Source organism: Lagenorhynchus albirostris, chromosome 9 (assembly GCF_949774975.1).
Source record: "Lagenorhynchus albirostris chromosome 9, mLagAlb1.1, whole genome shotgun sequence".
Classification (NCBI taxonomy): Eukaryota; Metazoa; Chordata; class Mammalia; order Artiodactyla; family Delphinidae; genus Lagenorhynchus; species Lagenorhynchus albirostris.
The window spans coordinates 62,336,950-62,357,769 of NC_083103.1; the positions used below are offsets into that span (position 1 = coordinate 62,336,950).

At 38.6% G+C, this 20,820-nt stretch overlaps 1 protein-coding gene across 2 annotated transcripts; it reads left to right on the top strand.

Moving 5' to 3' along the window:
- The first annotated feature begins 7,280 nt into the window (after nt 1–7,280).
- TMEM126B (transmembrane protein 126B) lies at nt 7,281–13,379 on the top strand. Of its 2 annotated transcripts, none has more exons than XM_060157870.1 (5): nt 7,281–7,414; nt 9,877–9,998; nt 11,060–11,253; nt 12,314–12,425; nt 13,034–13,379. In XM_060157870.1, exons 1-5 carry the CDS (start codon nt 7,334–7,336, stop codon nt 13,215–13,217), a joined length of 693 nt encoding a protein of 230 aa, XP_060013853.1. In that variant the 5' UTR covers nt 7,281–7,333; the 3' UTR covers nt 13,218–13,379. The 2 variants fall into 2 exon arrangements, with proteins under 2 accessions (XP_060013853.1, XP_060013854.1); XM_060157871.1 differs by lacking the exon at nt 7,281–7,414 and adding an exon at nt 7,579–7,600.
- The last annotated feature ends 7,441 nt before the right edge of the window (nt 13,380–20,820 follow it).

Here is a 20,820-nt window from a genome sequence, read left to right on the forward strand (position 1 = left end):
ATACTCAAAAATCACTGACATGGTTACACAATAAATATTAAGAAATAAAAGCATATAATGAGAGTATATAATTAAGAAAGAAGAGCATTCTTATAGTTTACTGAATGTACTGTTATAAAAGAGTGACGGATTAATTGATTGATTGGCAAAGGCATAAATGAATTGAATGTCTTAATTTGATGTTTTAAAAATCCAATATTTTGTGTACATCTTCTCACTGACTAGACTCTTCCACCCAAAGATGTAACCAATCATAGGCCTAAAGGAAAGATCAAATATTCTATCATGAATGGAGCACTTGGGCAGTTTCCCAAAAACCTAACAGTTCAAATATTTTATGGTGTCAATTCATTAGCATATCATTTGCAACATTCCCAATACATAAAAACTGTAAAATAAATTCAATTTACAGATAATTTTAACACTATGCCTATTGCTTGCTTCATAACATACTCCTAATCAGTAGTTGAATACAGAGTATTCTTCTATTTCTCTCTTCGGAATGTTCTCTCTTTATGCCTCCTGATTGATGAGTATTTTCCAACAGCAAGGATCTGTGGCTTGATGTAGAGAACAAACATATGGACACCAAGGGGGGAAAGTGGCGGGGGTTGGGGGGGCGGTGGTGGTGTGATGAATTGGGAGATTGGGATTGACGTGTATACACTAATATGTATAAAATAGATAACTAATAAGAAACTGCTGTATCTAAAAATAAATTAAATTAAATTAAAAATTAAAAACAAAAGAATCTGTGGTGTCATGATTTTTAACAATTCTCTCAACCAAGGTCAAGATGTCCCTTTTGAGGGATTTTAAACCTAAAAAAATCTTTAGTAAGTTATCTTACTTTGACTTACAGAAATTACAAAAGTTTGAAACCTGCCTTTTCCCATCTGTCTCTGGGGCTTAACTCTTTTGAGTTCTACTGGCTCAGAAAAAGAAAAAGCATATAAAGTTTTTTGAAATTGAAAAAGCATCTGAATGTAATCCTGGTACGGCAAACGTAAAAGTTCAAACAAAAACTTGGTGAAGTACATACAGAAGGGATAAAATAGCTACTCAGGTGTAATCAATAAATTTAGGTACCTATTTTCCCCTTTAGAGAACCTGAAAAAAATTTAGTAATTGAAGAAAAGCTAGAGATAGAGAGTATGCTCTGATGCTTAGATAATGAAAGGCAAATATAAACTAGTGAGATCCTACAAAAAAGAAGTTAAGCCACAAAGTGCAGGAAATAGATAATGAAAGAAATTTTTAAATGAGGAAAAATTAAACATAAGAGTTATAAGTTCCCTTCCAGAGAGTGGGGAAAAAAGAAAAACAGAAATGACACTTTTATGAAGTATACAGTCAACCAAAAGGAAAGAGTGTAAACCCAGGAAACAACAATCTCAATTTCACAAATGTCCATAAGATACATGGCAATATCATGTCTTGGGATTCTAATCACACAACATTCTTCAACTTCCTTTAAAAAGAACAATGTCAAAACATGTGAATTATGAAAATAATAGTGTTTAAGTTTCAGTACATGGTATACATACTCTATTATATGGCTAAAAACAGTTGCAACAGAAGAATTCAAAGGAAATAAAGTGTCATGTAAATTAATAACATCAGATAGACTTCTATACCAATTTAAAAGAAGAGCAGAATAGGACAATTTTTTAAAAACACAAATGAAATAAGCATCAACCTCAAAGTATTAAAAGCATTGATTTTTTCACATATTTAATGACAATAAAGAGAAAAAACTGCTCAATAAAGAAACTGCAATGTACTAAAAAATTCTGTTGAAGTATATTTTATCACTAAAACAGCAACTTTCTGCAAAAACCACAGGGGAGAACACAACTATCATTAACTTTAATTTCTTGCATTAATCCAAGATGAAATCAGATCAATTCACAAGTCTGTTGAAATAGCCCCTTACTACACATCATGACCTTGCATCATAACAGAGAATGCTGATACAACTTATCTTGGACTGGCCCTGAATTTTCAGAATTTAAAACAGGTCAAAGATATCATAAATGCTCAGTTGGGAGCAAATCAAGTTACAACTGAAGAAAAGAGAATCCTGAATGAAAAGCGACTGTTGGGAAAAAAATATCTCTGAAGAAGAAATGATGAGTGTTCTGTTGATAAAACTGAGATCTATAAAAATGTGAAGAGAGTGAGGTAGAAGAGGTAGGAAGTAATGTCATAAAGCAAAATAGCACTGAATATAGCAGTTTTGGCTTACCTAAGAACAATCAAGATAGCACCTAAAAATGTACTTAGGGACTTTCCCGGTGGTCAAGTGGTTACAACTCTGTGCTTCCACTGCAGCGGGCCCGGGTTCCATCTCTATTCAGGAAACTAAGATTCTGCACGCCGCGAAGTGCAGCAAAAAAAAAAAAAAAATGTACTTAGATGTCACACCCATTCCCACTTCCTACCATGCTTGCGTGTTACCAATCAGAGAAACTACTCTCTACTTTTACAATAACATACAAAATATATAACAAGTGAGAAATATGTCTTATGAAAATTTCTTATTATAATAAGAATATATTCAACAATGAATAAACACTTGGCTCTATGAGGATAGTTATTGTTTAAAATTACATAAAGCCTAGCTTCCATCCTATCTACCACATGCAACAATGAAGAAAGAAAAAAGAGGGACTTCCCTGTTAGCACAGTGGTTAAGAATCCGCCTGCCAATGTAGGGGACACAGGTTCAAGCCCTGGTCCGGGAAGATACCACATGCCATGGAGCAACTAAGCCCGTACACCACAACTACTGAGCCTGCGCTCTAGAGCCCGTGAGCAACAACTACTGAGCTCACGAGCCACAACTACGGAAGCCTGCGAGCCTAGAGGCCACGCTCCGCCACAAGAGAAGCCACCACAATGAGAAGCCCGTGCACCGCAACGAAGAGTACCCCCCGCTCGCCGCAACTAGAGAAAGCCCACGCGCAGCAACGAAGACCCAACGCAGCCAAAAATAACTAAATAAATTTTTAAAAAAATACAAAAGAGGGCTTCCCTGGTAGCACAGTGGTTTAGAGTCCGCCTGCCAATGCAGGGGACGCGGGTTCATGCCCCGGTCCGGGAAGATCCCATATGACGCGGAGCGGCTGGGCCCATGAGCCATGGCCGCTGAGCCTGTGCGTCCGGAGCCTGTGCTCCGCAACGGGAGAGGCCACAACAGTGAGAGACCCACGTACCGCAAAAAAAAAAAAAAAAAAATACAAAAGAAGCAGCACAAATATTAAAAAGAAAGAAAGAGAAAAGATTCAGGATGATAGAGGACTGTGCTCTCTGCAGAATAAATCTAGGTTATACTTCAAAGTATTTGTTTTACTTATAGAAACAGTACAGACAGTAAGCTTAGCTAATTAAAAATATAATGTACATGTCATAACTTGTTTGGTTAGTTGTCTATAATATTTTAAAATATATATCTTAATACTAACAGTTTTAAGAGATTTTTTAAAAGATAAGCTGTTTCTCTAGATTAGTTCATGAAGTAAATTACATAATGCATATACTTTAGTAATATCCAAATATGTACTTGTTAATTAGAACTTTGTACTTTGCTAATTAGAACTTGTTGATTCCTTAAAAAATTTGACCCACTACAATCAATCCACTGGTAAAGAATAACAGAAGAGGAAGGAGGGAGGGAGGAAAGAAGAGGAAGGAAGGAAGCAGGGAAGGAAAGAAATTATTTCTCATAAAGTATGGTTTTCAATAATGTATCGGCAATTTTTGTAACTTTCTTTAAAGGTAGGAACTTTTGTAAAAATCTCAGTCTGTTGGGTTTAGAAATCTTAAGTTCACCCTGCTTAGTTAAGATATCTAGAACATCAATGCCTTTCCTCCTCCTCCTTCCCAGATACCTTTTTAACCCTCTCTTTCTCTCTCCCTTTCCTCTCTCCCTTCCCTCTCTTCCTCTTCTCTGTCTCCGTCTCATACATATACACACACACACACACACACACACCCAATGTGTTTAATTCAATTACTAGTTTAAAATAAGTCCAAAAGGGACACTAACTAGAGCACAATAAATGGTAGAAAGAATAAAAATACACCTCAAGCTAAATAAGTCAAAGAGACGTATCCTTTATTGGCTACATTCCCCCAAATCATTCTTGTTCCAAATAAACCAATTGTGTCAGGTCTGGACAGGTGTAGCTCCAAAATCTCAAGGAGAGTTTACTTCTCTCAGTGATATTATGGAGGAGAGCAGGAGAAGGAAACAAGCCCAGTCTTAAATTCCAGCATACAAAGGGACATTTCTAGGTGTTTCAGAGGTTTTGTATATCATTGTCCTTCTCTACAGACAGCAGCTGGATAAAGAATCTCACTGATTATAAGTTTCCTCAATACACCTTCCAAATCCACAGGTAGGATTAAACATCATGCAGAGCTAGGTTGCACCTTAACCTTCACACTAAGCTTTAGTTTCAGACTGTAGCAACTCACATAAATGGTCAACATTTGGATCTATACTAGTCCACTACAGTAGAGTTCAAGGGTATTGGTACACATTTTAGTTTAAAACTCTTTTAAAAACTCCTTTATAGTTGATCTGGTCTTCTATAAAATGTCAAAAAACAAAAAACACCAGCTTCTCTAGGATCCTTAGGTGAACAGGGCTCACCTGGGGTAGATCTAGGCTAAAGTGAATCCCAAGGTGTGACCTATAATAAACTATACTTCAGGAACCTTCCAGAGCTTGATCAGTGGGGGTGGGGAGTGGGGTATTTACCTCACTTGCAGAATTTGCCAATCATGTTACTGGATAATGTATACATCTGGAAAAGCACAACAGTTACCAAAGCAGTGCTTTATCACAAAAGTGAAGTTTCCACTAGAGTAAACCCAAACATGAAAGCTATTTTTAATAAAAGATAAATAATAAATCTATAATTGCATTCACTACAAACAACTTTATCTTTTACAACTATGTAATTTGCTTGATAAATATTAAATCCATGAGGAAGAGCTGCACTGTACAGGTTTCTTTTTTAAAGACTGTGTAAAAGTAACCTTTAACAAGCTAAGAAAGCAAGCTAAAGAAAATCCCAAATCTGTGGTATCAAATTTACGCTGATTACAAATGGTGATTTATACCACCTGATTTAGGAAACCATAAATGTCTATAATTAAATACAACAGTCCTACTTGGTTTTCATTTAGTAAAATAATATTACTGAATGATGTACCACAGAAAAGACATCATTACAACAACTACATCCCAAGCAAAATTCTACTCTCAAATGGACTACAATTTAAACTGCAAATAGCAGAACCAAGAAAAAGGAGAAACATATATAGAAAACCTCATAGCCCACCTTTCTTCTTGACTGGCATTCTTGGGTCTTTCCACTGACACAGGATTCAAGATCTCTTTTCAGGTCTCAACTTGATCCACCTGGATGGAGGCCAAGGGCCAGGTAACTGTTGCAAACCACTTCACTGTTTGAAATCCAGGCTGTCTTCTCTTTCAAATAAAGAAAAAATGATGTATTTTTTCCACCAACTTTGACAGTGCCCACGGAGTTTAAAGAAAAATAGCTTTTGAGTTTTTCAATGTTTATAAAACATTTATTCTGTTTAAAAAGAAAATTATTGTAAGCATAGAAAACATTATTAAAACTCCTCTTCAGGCAGCAGCATTTTTGGAGTTCGATGACTAACTCAATTAAGGCACAAACCAAATTTACACAGCTGTCTCATTACTCAATACATGATCAAATTCAAAGATGAACTGGTTGATGATAAAAACCCTCAATTCTTTAGAGAAAAATTTAAAACCCTCACCCCCCAAAAATACTTTTAAAAACCTCTTTGACTCTAGTCTCTAAAAAGGTGGGTGAGTTTGGACAGTTTTCTGGGGCAGAACAGACTGAAAGGCCCCTTTCTATTCACTGGACCAGAAGTTCCGGATCTCACCCCCTCAGTAAGACAGGATCCAGCTTGCTGTCACTTTCATTTTTTTTCTTCTGTGCTCTCCAAGCCCCTCAGGCTTGATCCTTAATGCCCCCTCTGATTCTGATCCTCCCACGTATTAACCGAGAGGATTGAAAAGAAGGAAAGCAATCCCCTGGCATGGAGACATTAAAGTGACAGTGCTACTCAATGGGCACTTGATGCAGGATGAGTTGGCGAAGATTTCTTCACACTGGAGTCATTCACATCATGCCGTCTCTTCGCATCCAAGCAGCTCCCTATCCGTCGAGGAAAAACACTGAGACTCTTCGAGACAAGTCAAACCTTCCCCCAAAGGTGTTTTCTGAGACGCTGTAGTAGTATTAGGCATGTGAGCATAAGCTGTGCAAACAGTTCGCGGTTTCCTAAATGAGAGAGTTCGGCCGCTTGGCTTCCACATCCACCCTTTTTCCCTCAGTCTCTCTCCAAACTACCCACCTTCCTTTTGCAGAAAAAACAAATCTCTCTGCTACCGCCGGCCACCCCTGCCCACACCCCGTTCTTATATAGAAGAGCACAGAAATGTCCTGCACCCTCCACGCGATGAAGTGTTTCCTCAGGCAGGAGAAACAGCAGCACTAGAAATTATATAACTCTCGATTTTGGCTTCTCTAAGACATGGAGACTGGAGGGTCGGGGGGTGCTGGTCTGGGAGATACTGCTGGGCACTGAACGCGCACAAAAGGGCGCCAGGCGTCCTCGCTGGGCCCCCCAACCCGAAACACCGGCTGGTAAGGGGGTCTTCTCGGGGAGGTGGGGGGCAAAATTCTCTCCAGTCTCTTTCCAAGCGAGGATAAAGGATAGAATATGAGGGGACTAAAGACTGAGAAGGGGAGTCTGACGGCTGTGAGGGGAGGAGGCTAGTCGGGGCTGCTCTGGCAGCCGGTTGGGGGCTCTAGGGAGGAGGTGCCCGAGAAGCCGGAGCCTTAACACACGGGCCATGCCAGAGGGGCAAGCACCCTGAAGGAATGAAAGGGGCTGGGCAGCTCGGCCCCAGCTAACGGAGGTGCCCTGAGGAGAGGAAAACGCGCAGCGACATCCCTGCGCTCGGACCGCCCCACGTTCCCCTCAGGAGGCGAGAAGAGGGAGCTACGATAACAAATTAAAGAGAAGGGAATACGGGCCTGGCAGGGGGGCGGGCCCATGGGAGTCTGGACCTCCTGGAAGCCAATGAGCGGCTCCCGTTTCTGGACGCCGGGCCCAATCACAGCCAGGATGGAGGGCGCGGCTTTTGACTGGGTCGGGGCGGGCCAGGGATGAGGGCTAGAGGCGTGAGCCCGCACCACTTCCCGCCCCGGGAGTTCTGGGTCCCCGCCCACCACTAGTCACGTGAGTCGCCAAAATGGCGGCGCTCGGGCGTGAGGCTGGAGCCGACAGGAGGGCTGCAGGTGTGGTGCCGGTGGGAGTTGGGGAAGCGTCCAAGGTAGGCGGAAACCCAGGGTGGTAGGGGCGGTGATTTCTGCAGCCTCAGGTGCTGCCGCACTCTTCTGAAATGATGCGCGTAAAAGGGATTTGAAGTCTAAAGAGAACAGCTCCCAAGTCCATGCAGGGCGCAATTAAATCCCTGGTTGCTATGAAAAGAGGTGGGGAGAAAGTAGGAGACCTAAAGGTTAGTCCTGATTGATGTAGCCTGTTTTCTCTTCACTCGGGACGTTTGCATTTTAAATTTCCTGCCATTTTGTCCTGACCTCTGCCTGGGTTATGGGTTCTGAGGAGAGGACTACATCTTGCTTATCCGGGGGGCTTTCAAATACCAGGTGAATGTCTGAGCAAATGATGAGTGAATGTTAAATAAAATTCTGAAGGTCAAGTGAAATAATACACATAAAAGCACTACAAAACCATAAAATATTACTGGTATAATCGTGGTGCCCAGTTGAGTGGCCTTGAACTAGTTACTCTTTAGATAAAATGTTATAGAGAAATTTTTACATTTCAGTACTTGTAAAAATTCTGTCAGGAAGTTATCAGTATATTTCTCTGCTTTAATAACTGCCTTACAAAAACTATGCAGTCAATAAATATTTGCTGTCCTGTTTCAGTATTTTAGGATCATAATCCTGGATATCTGTGTTTCCTATATATTGAGGTGTAGATGAGGTAGGAGGTTGATACAAGGGATTGCCTGAAAGTTTTCTTTGTGAGGAATAAGGCACTTCAGTGAATTAGATGACAGCAAAACGAAAAGTTTTCCCAAGTTTCTGGTTAATTGTCATGTTACTGACATCTGCCTTCATGTACACCAGAGGGATTAGATATAGAATCTCCCTTATATATTGCTATCTTGTCTTTTCCATTTGCCATTTAGATGTCAGAGAGAGGCAAAAGATTCAATCTAGTCTTTGAAAAATTGTAATTTATAAAATATTTTACTTTTTTTTTCTGTCCTCAGATATTTTAAAGAAAAAGATAGAACTGGCTTGAGTAAGTTCTTCAATGATGCAGGGAAAGAAACTCGTCCATTATTACTCATTGTTTGATACCATATGAAGATTCAAAAGAGTCTGTACCTTCAGGATGTTGATACCATGGATGAATTGGCCTTTCATTAGTTAGGGTTAGGGTTGGAACATATCACTTATTCAGGAAATGAATATTACAGTGATGTTCAACATGTGTCCATTGACTACCAGCATCAGAATCACTTGGTGTTATTAAAATGCAGATTTCTATACTTTACTCCTGTTGAATCCAGATATCTCAATAGGGAGCTCAAGAGACTGCATTTCAGATAAACTCGTGATTCCTGTGCACATGAAAAGTTGAGAATCTTACTAAGTCTCTTTTATGTCTTTTATGCTTAACCCTTTCCGATTCTCTTGCCCAGGACTCCTAAAATTTGAGACTTATTAGTCTATGCCCTTGACCATAAATGTTGTTAAAATGGAGAATCATATAAATTGTGAAAGGCATAGATTTAATCTATTCATTGGCTAATCTGGAATCCCATAATGCCAGTATGGCAAAAGATGTAACAAATATTAAGACGTTTCACAGAAATCTGAGAGTCTTACCCAGAGCAAAATATTCAGAAGGGATCCTTTCTGAGGGTCCAGTTTTGTTTTGTTTTTTTCAACTACTGGTTTCTGTTAAGATGCTACTGGCCAAACCTCATGGTCCCTTGACATTAGCAACTGTCTATTCATACATCACACTTGGGACACAGGAACTTTCCAACCCTGGAGCCCAGTGCCATAGGTCCAGGCTCCCTGATATACTGCATAGCAATTTCCAGCAAAGGCCCTACTTCTGCCCCAGTAGGGATCTGGATTATATACACCTTATATAATCCAAGGTAACCATGATCCACTGCCTCTTCCTAGGCTGGAATGTGTCCCTTTTTCTGATGTTCTCTCTCGATATTCTCCAAGGCAATCCCTGTTCTCTCCTACCTCTCCAGGAAAGTCAACATAATCTCCAAAAGCTCAGGCTTTCATGAGACAGAGGATAAAGATAGTGGTCAACAAGTAGCTACTGTTTACTTTCAGCTCTGAAAAAGCTAGAGCATGGAGAACTACAAAGGGCCTGGCTACCTTCAGGGAAAACTGTAAAGAAAACAAAAAATATCTCAGTCAATTATCCTTCTACAACAAGTCCTCAGGCAAGTCAGCCTCTCTGAACCTTGTTGTCTCATCCATAAAGGTAGAGATGACCATTATGAACCAATTTCTCAAAGTTGTTATGTGAATCAAAAAGCCATCATCTAACAGATAATAAGAGCTCACTAAATAGTGACTGAATCATTAACAAAGTGTGTGAAAGCAGATGACAGTACTTGACACTTTTACTAGAGTCTAAATGTTTTTTAATCTGAATCTGTAGAATTTATAAGATTTAATATTAACATCATTAGCTATTATGGTTCTGGATTTTTGTGTTTTTCAGGACATCAAGATGCCAACATACATATATGGTCAGTCCAGTCCTTCTCTAGGAGATGCAAAACTCAGAAAACCAATGGTCATCGAAATCATAGAAAAAAAATTTGAATATCTTAGAAAAGAAAAGTAAGAAACTCACCTAGACTGAAAGTCAATAACTTTATTTGCAGATCTTCTGTATTGCCATTGTTTCTAGGTATTTAAGATCCTGTTAACTTTATTGAGTTGGTTATAAAGAAAGCTTATTTTAAAAAAAGAACTGGAGGGAAACATGAGCAGATGAAAATAGTGGTTTGTTGGAATACTGAGACTGGATAATTTCTTTTCTCTCTTGAAATTGTTTTGTTTCTAAAATTGTTGAAATGTTATTTGTGCAATAAACATATTTTAATTAAAAGTAATTAGGAGAACACCATTTTGAGGGTTACTTATATTAATTATCAATTGTAATTAATTTCAGTTTAGAATTTATTACCTCAGTAACAGTGCTGAGCTCAGCAAAAGGGAATACAGATTCCATGATGTACATATAGTCTCACATTACTTTTAGGTTAATAGAGCTCAAGAATAAAATCAAAGGACGTTGATCTTAGACTTTAAACATTTCTGGATTTAGGTATGAGTCAGAAAAACTAGATCTTTCAAATTTCTTTGGATGAAGTTTTGGAAATCCTAGACAAATTATTTTAAATATCTGGACTACTTAAGAAATAGTTATTTTCTAGAAGGCCTAACCAAATGTAAAAAACTTTTTTCAAATGACCTTAAGCAAATTAATTCTTTTAGTAGAAAGAACAATATTCTTGGATTTAGATAGTTCATAAAATTTGGCTACATTGGAACATACTCATATTTATTTGTGGCCAAAATTTATTCTCTCTTTAAAAGAGCTCCATCTTAGAACCACTCTATTCTCAGGAAGATAATTATATTGTTCTCTCATTAGAATGCAAGTTCTATGAGGGGTGGAATTTCTTTTCTTTTTTTTTTCTTTTTTTTTTTCCACCTTATTCACTGCCCCACCCTCAGCACAAAGAAAATACCTTTCTTTGTGTAGTATTGAGCATAGTAAATGCTCAAGAAAAATTTGATGTTGAGTAAATATGTAATAACAAACCCAGGAAAGGATATATCTATTAGAAGAATATTATGTTGAACTTAATTCTTCACTTTGTTTTTCCAATTAGGACTTTAAATATATATGGAACAGTGACCTTTGGAACAACAGCTGGTTTCTCTGGAATATTGGCAAACTTAATTTTCAGACATTGCTTCAAGGTTAAACATGATGCTTTGAAGACATATGCATCATTGACTACACTTCCATTTTTGTCTACCATAGTTTCTTATGAGCTTCTTGTAAGACATGCTTTGTATTCAGGTAAATTTAAATTCATTAACATATAATGTGTTTATATCTAAGTAAAATTACTCATTAACATATACTGTTGCTACTGCTGATAATAGTCCCTTACATTTGTGTATTTCTTTACCACTAACAAAGTACCTTCACATATATTGTCCTATTTCATCCCCACAACAATCCTCCTAATCAGCCAGGGCAAGTAGTATTGTGTCTTTTCTTTACAGGTAAGAAACTAAGCTGAGACATGTTCAAGTACACTAAGAAGCAGCATGATATACTGGGAGAAAAGGAGGCTTTGGTATACTACATATTTCACTTAAGTTTTGTGACACTGGGCAAGTCATTTAATCTCTGAGACTCAGTTGTCTTATCTATGAATTAGGACTAATAGTACTTACCTCACAGGATTGTTTTAAGAATTAAGATACTGTGTGTTGAATGTCTAACATAGTATCTGGCATATTATGGGCTTCTAATGTTATTTCCTACCTCCTCCCCTTACCTTAAGTTTCACAACTAGTAATTGATGGAACCTCTGACCCCTGTTCATCAGGTCCCTGCTTAAATACCTTTTCCCCAGGGAAACCTCTGATTCCCTCAGGTTAAGTTTCTAGATACATTCTCTATTCATTTTACCTTCAAAGCATATGCACACTTAAGATTATTTCTTTAAATATTTGTCTAATGTATTTCCTTCTTAGTAAACAGACCTGAAGGTCAGAGATTGGATCTCTTCTGTGTAATACTGTATCCCTAGCACATGCCTGACACATAGACAATATAAATGTACTACCCTAGAATCCAGATATCTGGTCTGCTAGTTTAATATACTTCACTATGAAATTACTTCTTCAACAGCCATATAAGTAAGAGGTAACTTATCTTTATGTGAAGTATAATAAAAGCATTTTTTAAATGTGATACATTTAGTCTATTAGACTGAATTTCTAATATTCTTTCTACTATTTTGCTATGCTTGAGGACAATGCAAATAACTACTGTATGAGGACCCAAGACTCTTAATAGTTCTTATCCTGAGTTTTAAAAGGAGATCAAATTTACTTTTGTTTTCCAGGTAATATAAGCCGGGAAAATTGTGTTCTGAGAAGTTCACTGATTGGCATAGTGTGTGGTGTTTTATATCCCATTGCTTTAGCTTTTTCTAAAAATGGACGTCTGGCAGTCAAGTAAGTTCATCTTTTTGTTCCGTTTCTTCCTTTCTTCCCTTTTTTTTTTTTTAAATTTATTTATTTAATTTATTTATTTTTGGCTGCTTGGAGGTTTTCTCTAGTTGAGGCAAGCAGGGGCTACTCTTGGTTGCGGTGTGCGTATGGGCTTCTCATTGCGGTGGCTTCTCTTGTTGCAGAGCACTGGCTCTAGGCACACAGGCTTCAGTAGTTGTGGCACGCAGGCTCAGCAGTTGTGGCTCGTGGGCTCCAGAGCGCAGGCTCAGTAGTTGTGGTGCACGAGCTTGGTTGCTCCACAACATGTGGGACCTTCCAGGACCAGGGCTTGAACCTGTGTCCCCTGCATTGGCAGGTGGATTCTTAACCACTGCGCCACTAGGGAATCCCCCCCTTTTTTTTTTAATGTTAATAAATTCTCCTTAGTCTTTAGCTGCCAAAGACACATTTTCATCAAAATATCATAGTTTCATATTTCAAATAGCTAATTTTAACCTTTTTTGCTATCTACATGAAAGATCTAGAATAGAAATGATCAGTTTAGGAGACATCAACAAATTTTTTATAGAATTTACTTCCAGAGGAAGTAAATAATCCTTTTTCGTTTTTAGGTATCATACTGTTCCACTGCCACCAAAAGGAAGGGTTTTACGTTATTGGCTGCTGCTTTGTCAAACAGAGGTAAAAGCAATGTTGATTCCTCTTATACTTCAGACAGCCCTTGGAATATATCATGGTCAACAGCATTATGCAATATTTGAAAGTACACTTGAGAAAACTGTACATGAAGATTAACCAAAGAATGAATGGATACTAAATCAGTATAATGGACTTTTTTATGATGAGGACTTAGGCACTGCTGAAAGAGTTAAAAGTAATTCTGGATAGACAATTTGTTTCTTTTCCTTTTGCCTTGTGTATAGCAGGTGCTCAATAAATATTCAGTAATTAAATAAATATAGGTTTCGTCTCTGTTTTGTCATTGTATGTGGAAATGGATTTGAGGCCTCAAGGTCTGATCATTTATGTATTATGTCTGATTCATTTATGTATGTATTCATTCACAAACATTTATTGAGCACCTGCTAGGTCTCAGACATTGTGTTACATATAGTAAGAAATCATCCTTATCCAGAAAGAACTCACAATTAGAAATGTGAACACATAGCATGAGAGGGTTTGAGAGATATACACATAATTCTTTGGGCACACTGAGGGTGTGGCTGTTAACTACTTGTGCAGAAGGGAAAGCTATGGGGAGAAAGTGACATTTGTCCTAGATTTTGAAAGGGAAGTTGAAAGTTCACAAGAAAGCAATATAGAAATAACATAACAGCCCATTCCTCTACTCTAAACTCGAATTCAGTACACTTCAGTACACTTACTAGCTCTTATCATTGACAAATTACCTTCACTGTGCTATTTAAAGAACATTTATTGAGTGCATTAATATAGGCACCAGGGGTACGAAAATTCAGTCACTGCCCTCAAGAAGCATAAAATCTAAAGAAAGAGATCACAGCATGCTTCTTTAAGTCTGCTAGAGCATTCTTGAGCTACATGTTTAGTTAGGGAAATAGGAGAGGAAATGAATGCTGTCTGATGAAAAGAATAAGACACAGAATGGAACCCCGCAACTCATTCTCCTTGTCTTAATCACATTCATCTTGAGATTTAAAGATTTGGTCATCTGAGGCCCCAAGCAACACAAAACAGAAATGGAAGCCTTAACGAGGTGCTTTACAGCATCATATATAACAAAATGAAATACACACACTCTTTTACTAATAAAAAAAAAATGGTTAGTAAGCCGTCCAGCTTTGTATTCTCAGAATAATTCATGATACTTGAAACTCTGAGGAAAGGGCAGGCAATTGGGGGAAGAGAGGAAACCAAGTCAAATAGATAACAAGATCAATGGTATTAATATTAACTCTTAAACAATTATTATTATACAATTATACAAGTACATGAATACCTTCTTATTGTGAGATATACAAATGATCCAGAAGTATATAGAGCGTGACTTGAAAGTCCCCCTTCACTCCCACTCCATCCTATTTCTACTCCATTCTCCAGAGGCAACCATCATCAAGTTAGCACATCTTTTTCCTTGTAGTATTCTTTTGTAACTTACATATTTTTTTAATAAATGGTATTATCCATACATATACTGGAAATTAATTTTCCCTTCAATATATGTCTTGGAGATCTTTCCGACTCATTACGTGTAGGTCTAACATGTTCTTTTTGGTGACTGAAAAACATTCTTGGTGATTCTAGTATTCACATAGGTGATCCTTCCAATACCCTGGTCTCTCTATCCTACCACTTATTCCCATGGTCATACTTTAGACCTGTGCTGTCCAATATAGTAGTCATTAGCCATGTGTGGCTCCTGAGCATTTGAAATGTGAGTAGTCTAAATTGAGATATGTAGTAAGTATAAAATACACATTAAGTTTTAAAGATTTACTATGTAAAAAAGAATATAAAACATCTCAATAACCTTTTGATTACATGTTGAAATGTTACTCTTGGATATATTGGATTAAATAAAATACATTAAAATTAATTTTACCTGCTTTTTTAAATCTGGCTACTATGAAATTTTAAGTTATATACACAGCACATATTTTTATTGGACTGTGTTGCCCTAGACCTTGTCATTATCAATAAATTGAAATTCTTCACATTCTCAATTGTAAAATCCCATATTCTGATCACTACCTCCTGTCCTTCCTGTTTATTCCTTCTCATACTGCAATCCGGCATTACTTCAGCTCTATCAGAATCTATAATCCATCAATCCCACTACCTTTTCACTGTCTCTCACCCCCCTCACATCCTTACCATCTCCAGCTTCAGTCACATCAATCTTTTTAAAGTTTGCCAATATCAAGGGAAAAAAAACATAAAAATGAATCTAGCTAAGGTTGATTTTGAAATAAAGATATTTGCCTCGTTTTGTGAATTTTCTGTTCATGTCTTTGGCGCATTTGATTTGTAGATCAAATAAATTCTCTATAAATTCTGGGTATTTTGTTTCTTCATATGCTGAGATAGTAATCTGAGAAATACAGCAAGGTTGATTTAGGTTCACCTCCCTTGCCACCTGAAAGCAGGAGAGATCTGTATCTTACTCCATGACTTCAATTTGCCTTTTTTACAATAGAAAAAGCAGGGAAGTCTATCAGTGTTCTCCACTGGCTTTGGAAGCAGTACTTGCCAAAGTGGCTGTAAGAGGCCTGAAAGGAGAAATTAGGGAAAACTTGATCTGGGCCTGAGCCCAAAGGTGAAGCTAGGTGAACCAGAGTGAAGAAAGGCAGCAAGTCACTAGAGGCAAGATAGTTCAGAGGTGTGAAGTACAGCCTGGAACTCCACTATCAAAGTTCAAATCCTGGCCTTACTACTTACCAACGGGATAACTTTGAACAAGCTATTTCACCACTCTGCACCTCACTTTCCTCATCTGTAAACTGAGAAATAAAGATTGTACTTACCTCAAAGTGTTGTCAGCACTAAATGAGTTAATACATGTAAATCAAAACAGTGGCCAACTCACAGGGAGTCTGTATATGTTACCGCCATTACAAACAACCCAATCAAAAAATGGGCAGAAGACCTGAATAGACACTTCTCCAAAGAAGATACACAGATTGCCAAAAAACACATGAAAGGATGCTCAACATCACTAATCATTAGAGAAATACAAATCAAAACTACAATGAGGTATCACCTCACACCGGTCAGAATGGCCAGAAAGTCTACAAACAATAAATGCTGGAGAGGGTGTGGAGAAAAGGGAACCCTCCTTCACTGTTGGTGGGAATGTAAATTGATAGAGCCACTGTGGAGAACAGTATGGAGGTTCCTTAAAAAACTAAAAATAGAGCTACCATATGACCCAGCAATCCCACTACTGGTCAAATACTCTGAGAAAACCATAATTCAAAAACAGTCATGTACCAAAATGTTCATTGCAGCACTATTTACAAAAGCCAGGACATGGTAGCAACCTAAGTGTCCATTGACAGATGAACGGATAAAGAAGATGTGGCACATATATACAATGGAATATTACTCAGCCATAAAAAGAGACAAAATTGAGTTATTTACAGTGAGGTGGATGGACCTAGAGTCTGTTATACAGAGTGAAGTAAGTTGGAAGGAGAAAAACAAATACTGTACACTAACACATATATATGGAATCTAAAAAAAATAAAGTAAAATGGTTCTGAAGAACCTAGGGGCAGGACAGGAATAAAGGTGCAGATGTGGAGAGTGGACTTGAGGACACGGGGAGGGGGAGGGGTGGGCTGGGACCAGGTGAAAGGGTGGCATGGACATATATACACTACCAAATGTAGAATGGATGGCTGGTGGGAAGCAGCTGCATAGCACAGGGAGATCAGCTCAGTGCCTTGTGACCACCTAGAGGGGTGGGAAAGGGAGGGTGAGAGGGAGACACAAGAGACAGGGGCTATGGGGATATGTGTATACGTATGACTGATTCACTTTGTTATACAGCAGAAGCTAATGCACCATGGTAGAGCAATAATACTCCAATAAAGATATTAGAAAAAAGAAAGAAAATCCCAGTTTCTCCCTGATGAGCGAAGGGAAGCGTTTGGACCCAACAACTAATGCCGTAACATTTGACTTCCATCTGAGGAGTCGCCCCTCAAAACACCTAGCTCTGAAAGCCAGTAGGCTTGCAGCAACTCCATGCGACCCATTTGTAGGAGCACTGAATGTAGCTATCCTCAGGGCTCAGTGCAGAGGGAGCAGGCAAAAAATGCCACTCAGTCTTCCAGTCTTCCCTGAATGGGATCTATTTTTGCACACTTTAAGAAATGCTGCCTGAAGGTCAGAATTCTAATTTAACTTCATTTAGGGGCTAACTGCAATCCTCCCCAGAGACCAGGGAAGCCAGAACACACCTTTCCACCTCTCTTTAGGCTGCTCCAAGTCACCAGTATCTGCCTGGAAGGAGCTAATATACTCATCTGTACCTCAGCTTTTGCAGCTGCTTCCCAAGGGGTGGGTCCCCAGATCTGGCTCTGATAACCAATAGGCTCCCAATCACTAGCCCCACAGACAGTAGCAAACAAAAAAGCAATTCTTAAACTGGCTATACCCCCAGGGCTCAGCACAGAGTAAGCATGCACAAACCCCCATCTCTCAGTATTTCCCTAAAAGGGGTCTCTTTGCATACTTTAAAAGATGCTGCCTGAGGTCAGGCTTCTAATTTAGCATGCATCTAGAGGCTAACTGCAATCATCTCCAAACACTAGGGAAGACTGTGGACACCTCCCATACCCTCTCCTTTTGGTCTGCTCTGAGTCACAGTTATCTCTCTGGAAGGACCTTGTACACAGTATCTGACACACCAGCTTTAGCAGCTGCCAGCTGAGAGAGAGCCAGGCAATCTGCACCCAGATTGCCTGGCTCTGAAAGCCAATGGGGCTTGCATTCAGGAGTGTCACAGGATTGCACTAAACTAATAACAAGTTCTTAATGAGCTCAAAAACACTCCACCCACGTTGGCTCTACACCCCAACCCAGTGCGGAGAGAACAGACAAAAACTCTGATCTGCCACTGGGACCGGGAGTGAAGAAATAGAGAGAGGTTTGTAAAAGGGTACAAAATTTCAGCTATAAGATGAATGGGTGTGAGGATCTAATGAAAACCATAGTGACTCTAGTTGATAACACTGTACTGTATAATTGAAACTTGCTAGGAGACTAAAACTTAAATGTTCTCAAACACAAAAACATAAATGTGAAGTGACGGATGTGTTAATGAAATAGATGTATATGTACGTATATTAAATCACTGTGATGTACACTTTAAATATCTTACAATTGTATACATTAATTATACCTCAAAATAGCTGAAATTTTTTAAAACCCCAGATTCAAGAAGCTCAATGAACTCCAAGCAAAATAAATATGAGAGAAACTACTCCCACACCACATCACAATCAAATTGTTTAAAACCAGTAATAAAGAGAAAATCTTAATAGGAGCCAGAGAAATACCTAGAGAAATAATAAGAATGATAGCAGACTTCTCACTGGTAATAATGCTAGCCAGAAAACAGCACAGCAAAATCTTTAAAATACTAACATTTGAAAAAAGTCTACCTAGAATTCTGTACCTAGCAGAAATATTTTTCAAAAACTAGGGCTGAAAAAGGAGGATGACATCAGCAAGATGGCAGAATAGGAAGCCATAGACCCTCCTTCTCCCATAGACACAGGAATTTAACAATACTACACAAACCATGTGCCTTTGTGAGAAATCCAGAAACCAGTTAAAAGAATCCTGCAAGGCATAACCCTCCCAGACTTCAGAAAATACTACAAAGCTACAGTAATCAAAACATCATGGGGGGCTTCCCTGATGGCGCAGTGGTTGAGAGTCCGCCTGCCGATGCGGGGGACAGGGGTTTGTTCCCCGGTCCGGGAAGATCCCACATGCCGCGGAGCAGCTAGGCCCCTGAGCCATGGCCCCTGAGCCCGCGCGTCCGGAGCCTGTGCTCCGCAATGGGAGAGGCCACAGCAGTGAGAGGCCCGCATACCGAAGAAGAAAAAAAAAAAACAGCATGGGTATTGGCACAAAAACAGACATATGGATCAATGGAACAGAATAGACAGCCTAAAAATAAACCCACCCACTTATGGTCAATTAATCTTCAACAAAGGAGACAAGACTATAAAATGGAGAAAAGACACTCTTCAGCAAGTGGTGTTGGAAAGGTTGGACAGCTGCATTTTTTTTTTTTTGGGGGGCCGTGCCACGCGGCTTGCAGGATCTCAGTTCCCTAAGCAGGGATTGAATCCAGGTCCTAGCAGTGAAAGTGCCGAATCCTAACCACTAGGGAGCTCCCTGGACAGCCACATTTAAATCAATGAAGTTAGAACACACCCTCACACCACATACAAAAATAAGCTCAAAATGGCTTAAAAGACAAATATAAGACATGACACCATAAAACTCCTAGAAGAGAACATAGGCAAAACATTGTCTGACATAAATCGTACCAATGTCTTCTTAGGTCAGTCTCCCAAGGCAATAGAAATGAAAGCAAAACTAAACAAACGGGACCTAATTAAACTTACAAGCTTTTGTACAGCAAAGGAAACCATAACCAAAATAAAATGAAAAGACAATCTACAGAATGGGAGAAAATATTTGCAAATGATGTGACCAACAGGACTTCATTTCTAAAATATACAAACAGCTCATACAATTCAATAACAAAACAACCCAACTGAAAAATGGGCAGAACACCTAAAAAGACATTTCTCCAAAGAAGACATACAGATGGGCAACAGACATATGAAAAGATGCTCAACATGGCTGATTATTAGAGAAATGCAAATCAAAACTACAATGAGGTACCACCTCACACTGGTCAGAATGGCTATCATTAAAAAGTCTACAAACAAGAAATGCTGGAGAGGGTGTGGAGAAAAGGGAACCCTCCTACATTGTTTGTGGGAATGTGAATTGGTGTAGCCACTGTGGAAAACAGTATGAAGGTTCCTCAAAAAACTAAAAATAGAGTTTCCATATGATCCAGCAATCTGACTCCTGGACATATATCCAGACAAAACTATAATTCAAAAAGATATATGCACCCCTATGTTCATAGCAGCACTATTCACAATAGCCAAGACATGAAAACAACCTAAACGTCCATTGATAGATGAATGGGTAAAGAAGATGTGGTACATATATACAGTGGACTACTACTTAGCCATAAAAACAGAATGAAATAATGCCATTTGCAGCAACATGGCTGGACCTAGAGATTATCATACTAAGTGAAGTTAGTCAGAGAAAGACAAATATCAAAGATATCACTTATATGTGGAATCTAAAATATGACACAAATGAACTTATCTACAAAACAGACACACAGACATAGAGAACAGACTAGTGGTTGCCAATGTGTGTGTGGGGTGGGGATGGATGGAATGAGAGTTTGGGATTAGCATATACAAACTATTATATATAGAATGGATAAGCAACAATGTCCCACTGTATAGCACAGGGAACTATATTCAATATTCTGTGATAAACCATAATGGAAAAGAAAAAGAATGTGTGTGTGTATATACATATGTGTGTGTGTGTGTGTATGTGTGTGTATATATATATATATACATACACACACATACATATGTATAAGTGAATCATTTTGCTATACAGCAGAAATGAACACAACATTGTAAATCAACTATACTTGAATAAAATAAGTTAAAAAAAAAAAACGGATCCTGCACCCCAGGTGAGCACTAAGCCAACTGCCTCAAAGTCGGCAGGAAAATTCACAGCACTTTCTCTTGCCAGAACCCCTACTGTCCACACAGTGTCGCACCATTAG

Coding starts and splice junctions, on each gene's coding strand:
- TMEM126B (XM_060157870.1), top strand. CDS start 7,334: ATGGCGGCGCTCGGGCGTGAGGCTGGAGCCGACAGGAGGGCTGCAGGT. Junction 9,999..11,059: donor GAATATCTTAGAAAAGAAAA/GTAAGAAACTCA, acceptor TTTTCCAATTAG/GACTTTAAATATATATGGAA. Junction 11,254..12,313: donor AAGACATGCTTTGTATTCAG/GTAAATTTAAAT, acceptor TTTGTTTTCCAG/GTAATATAAGCCGGGAAAAT.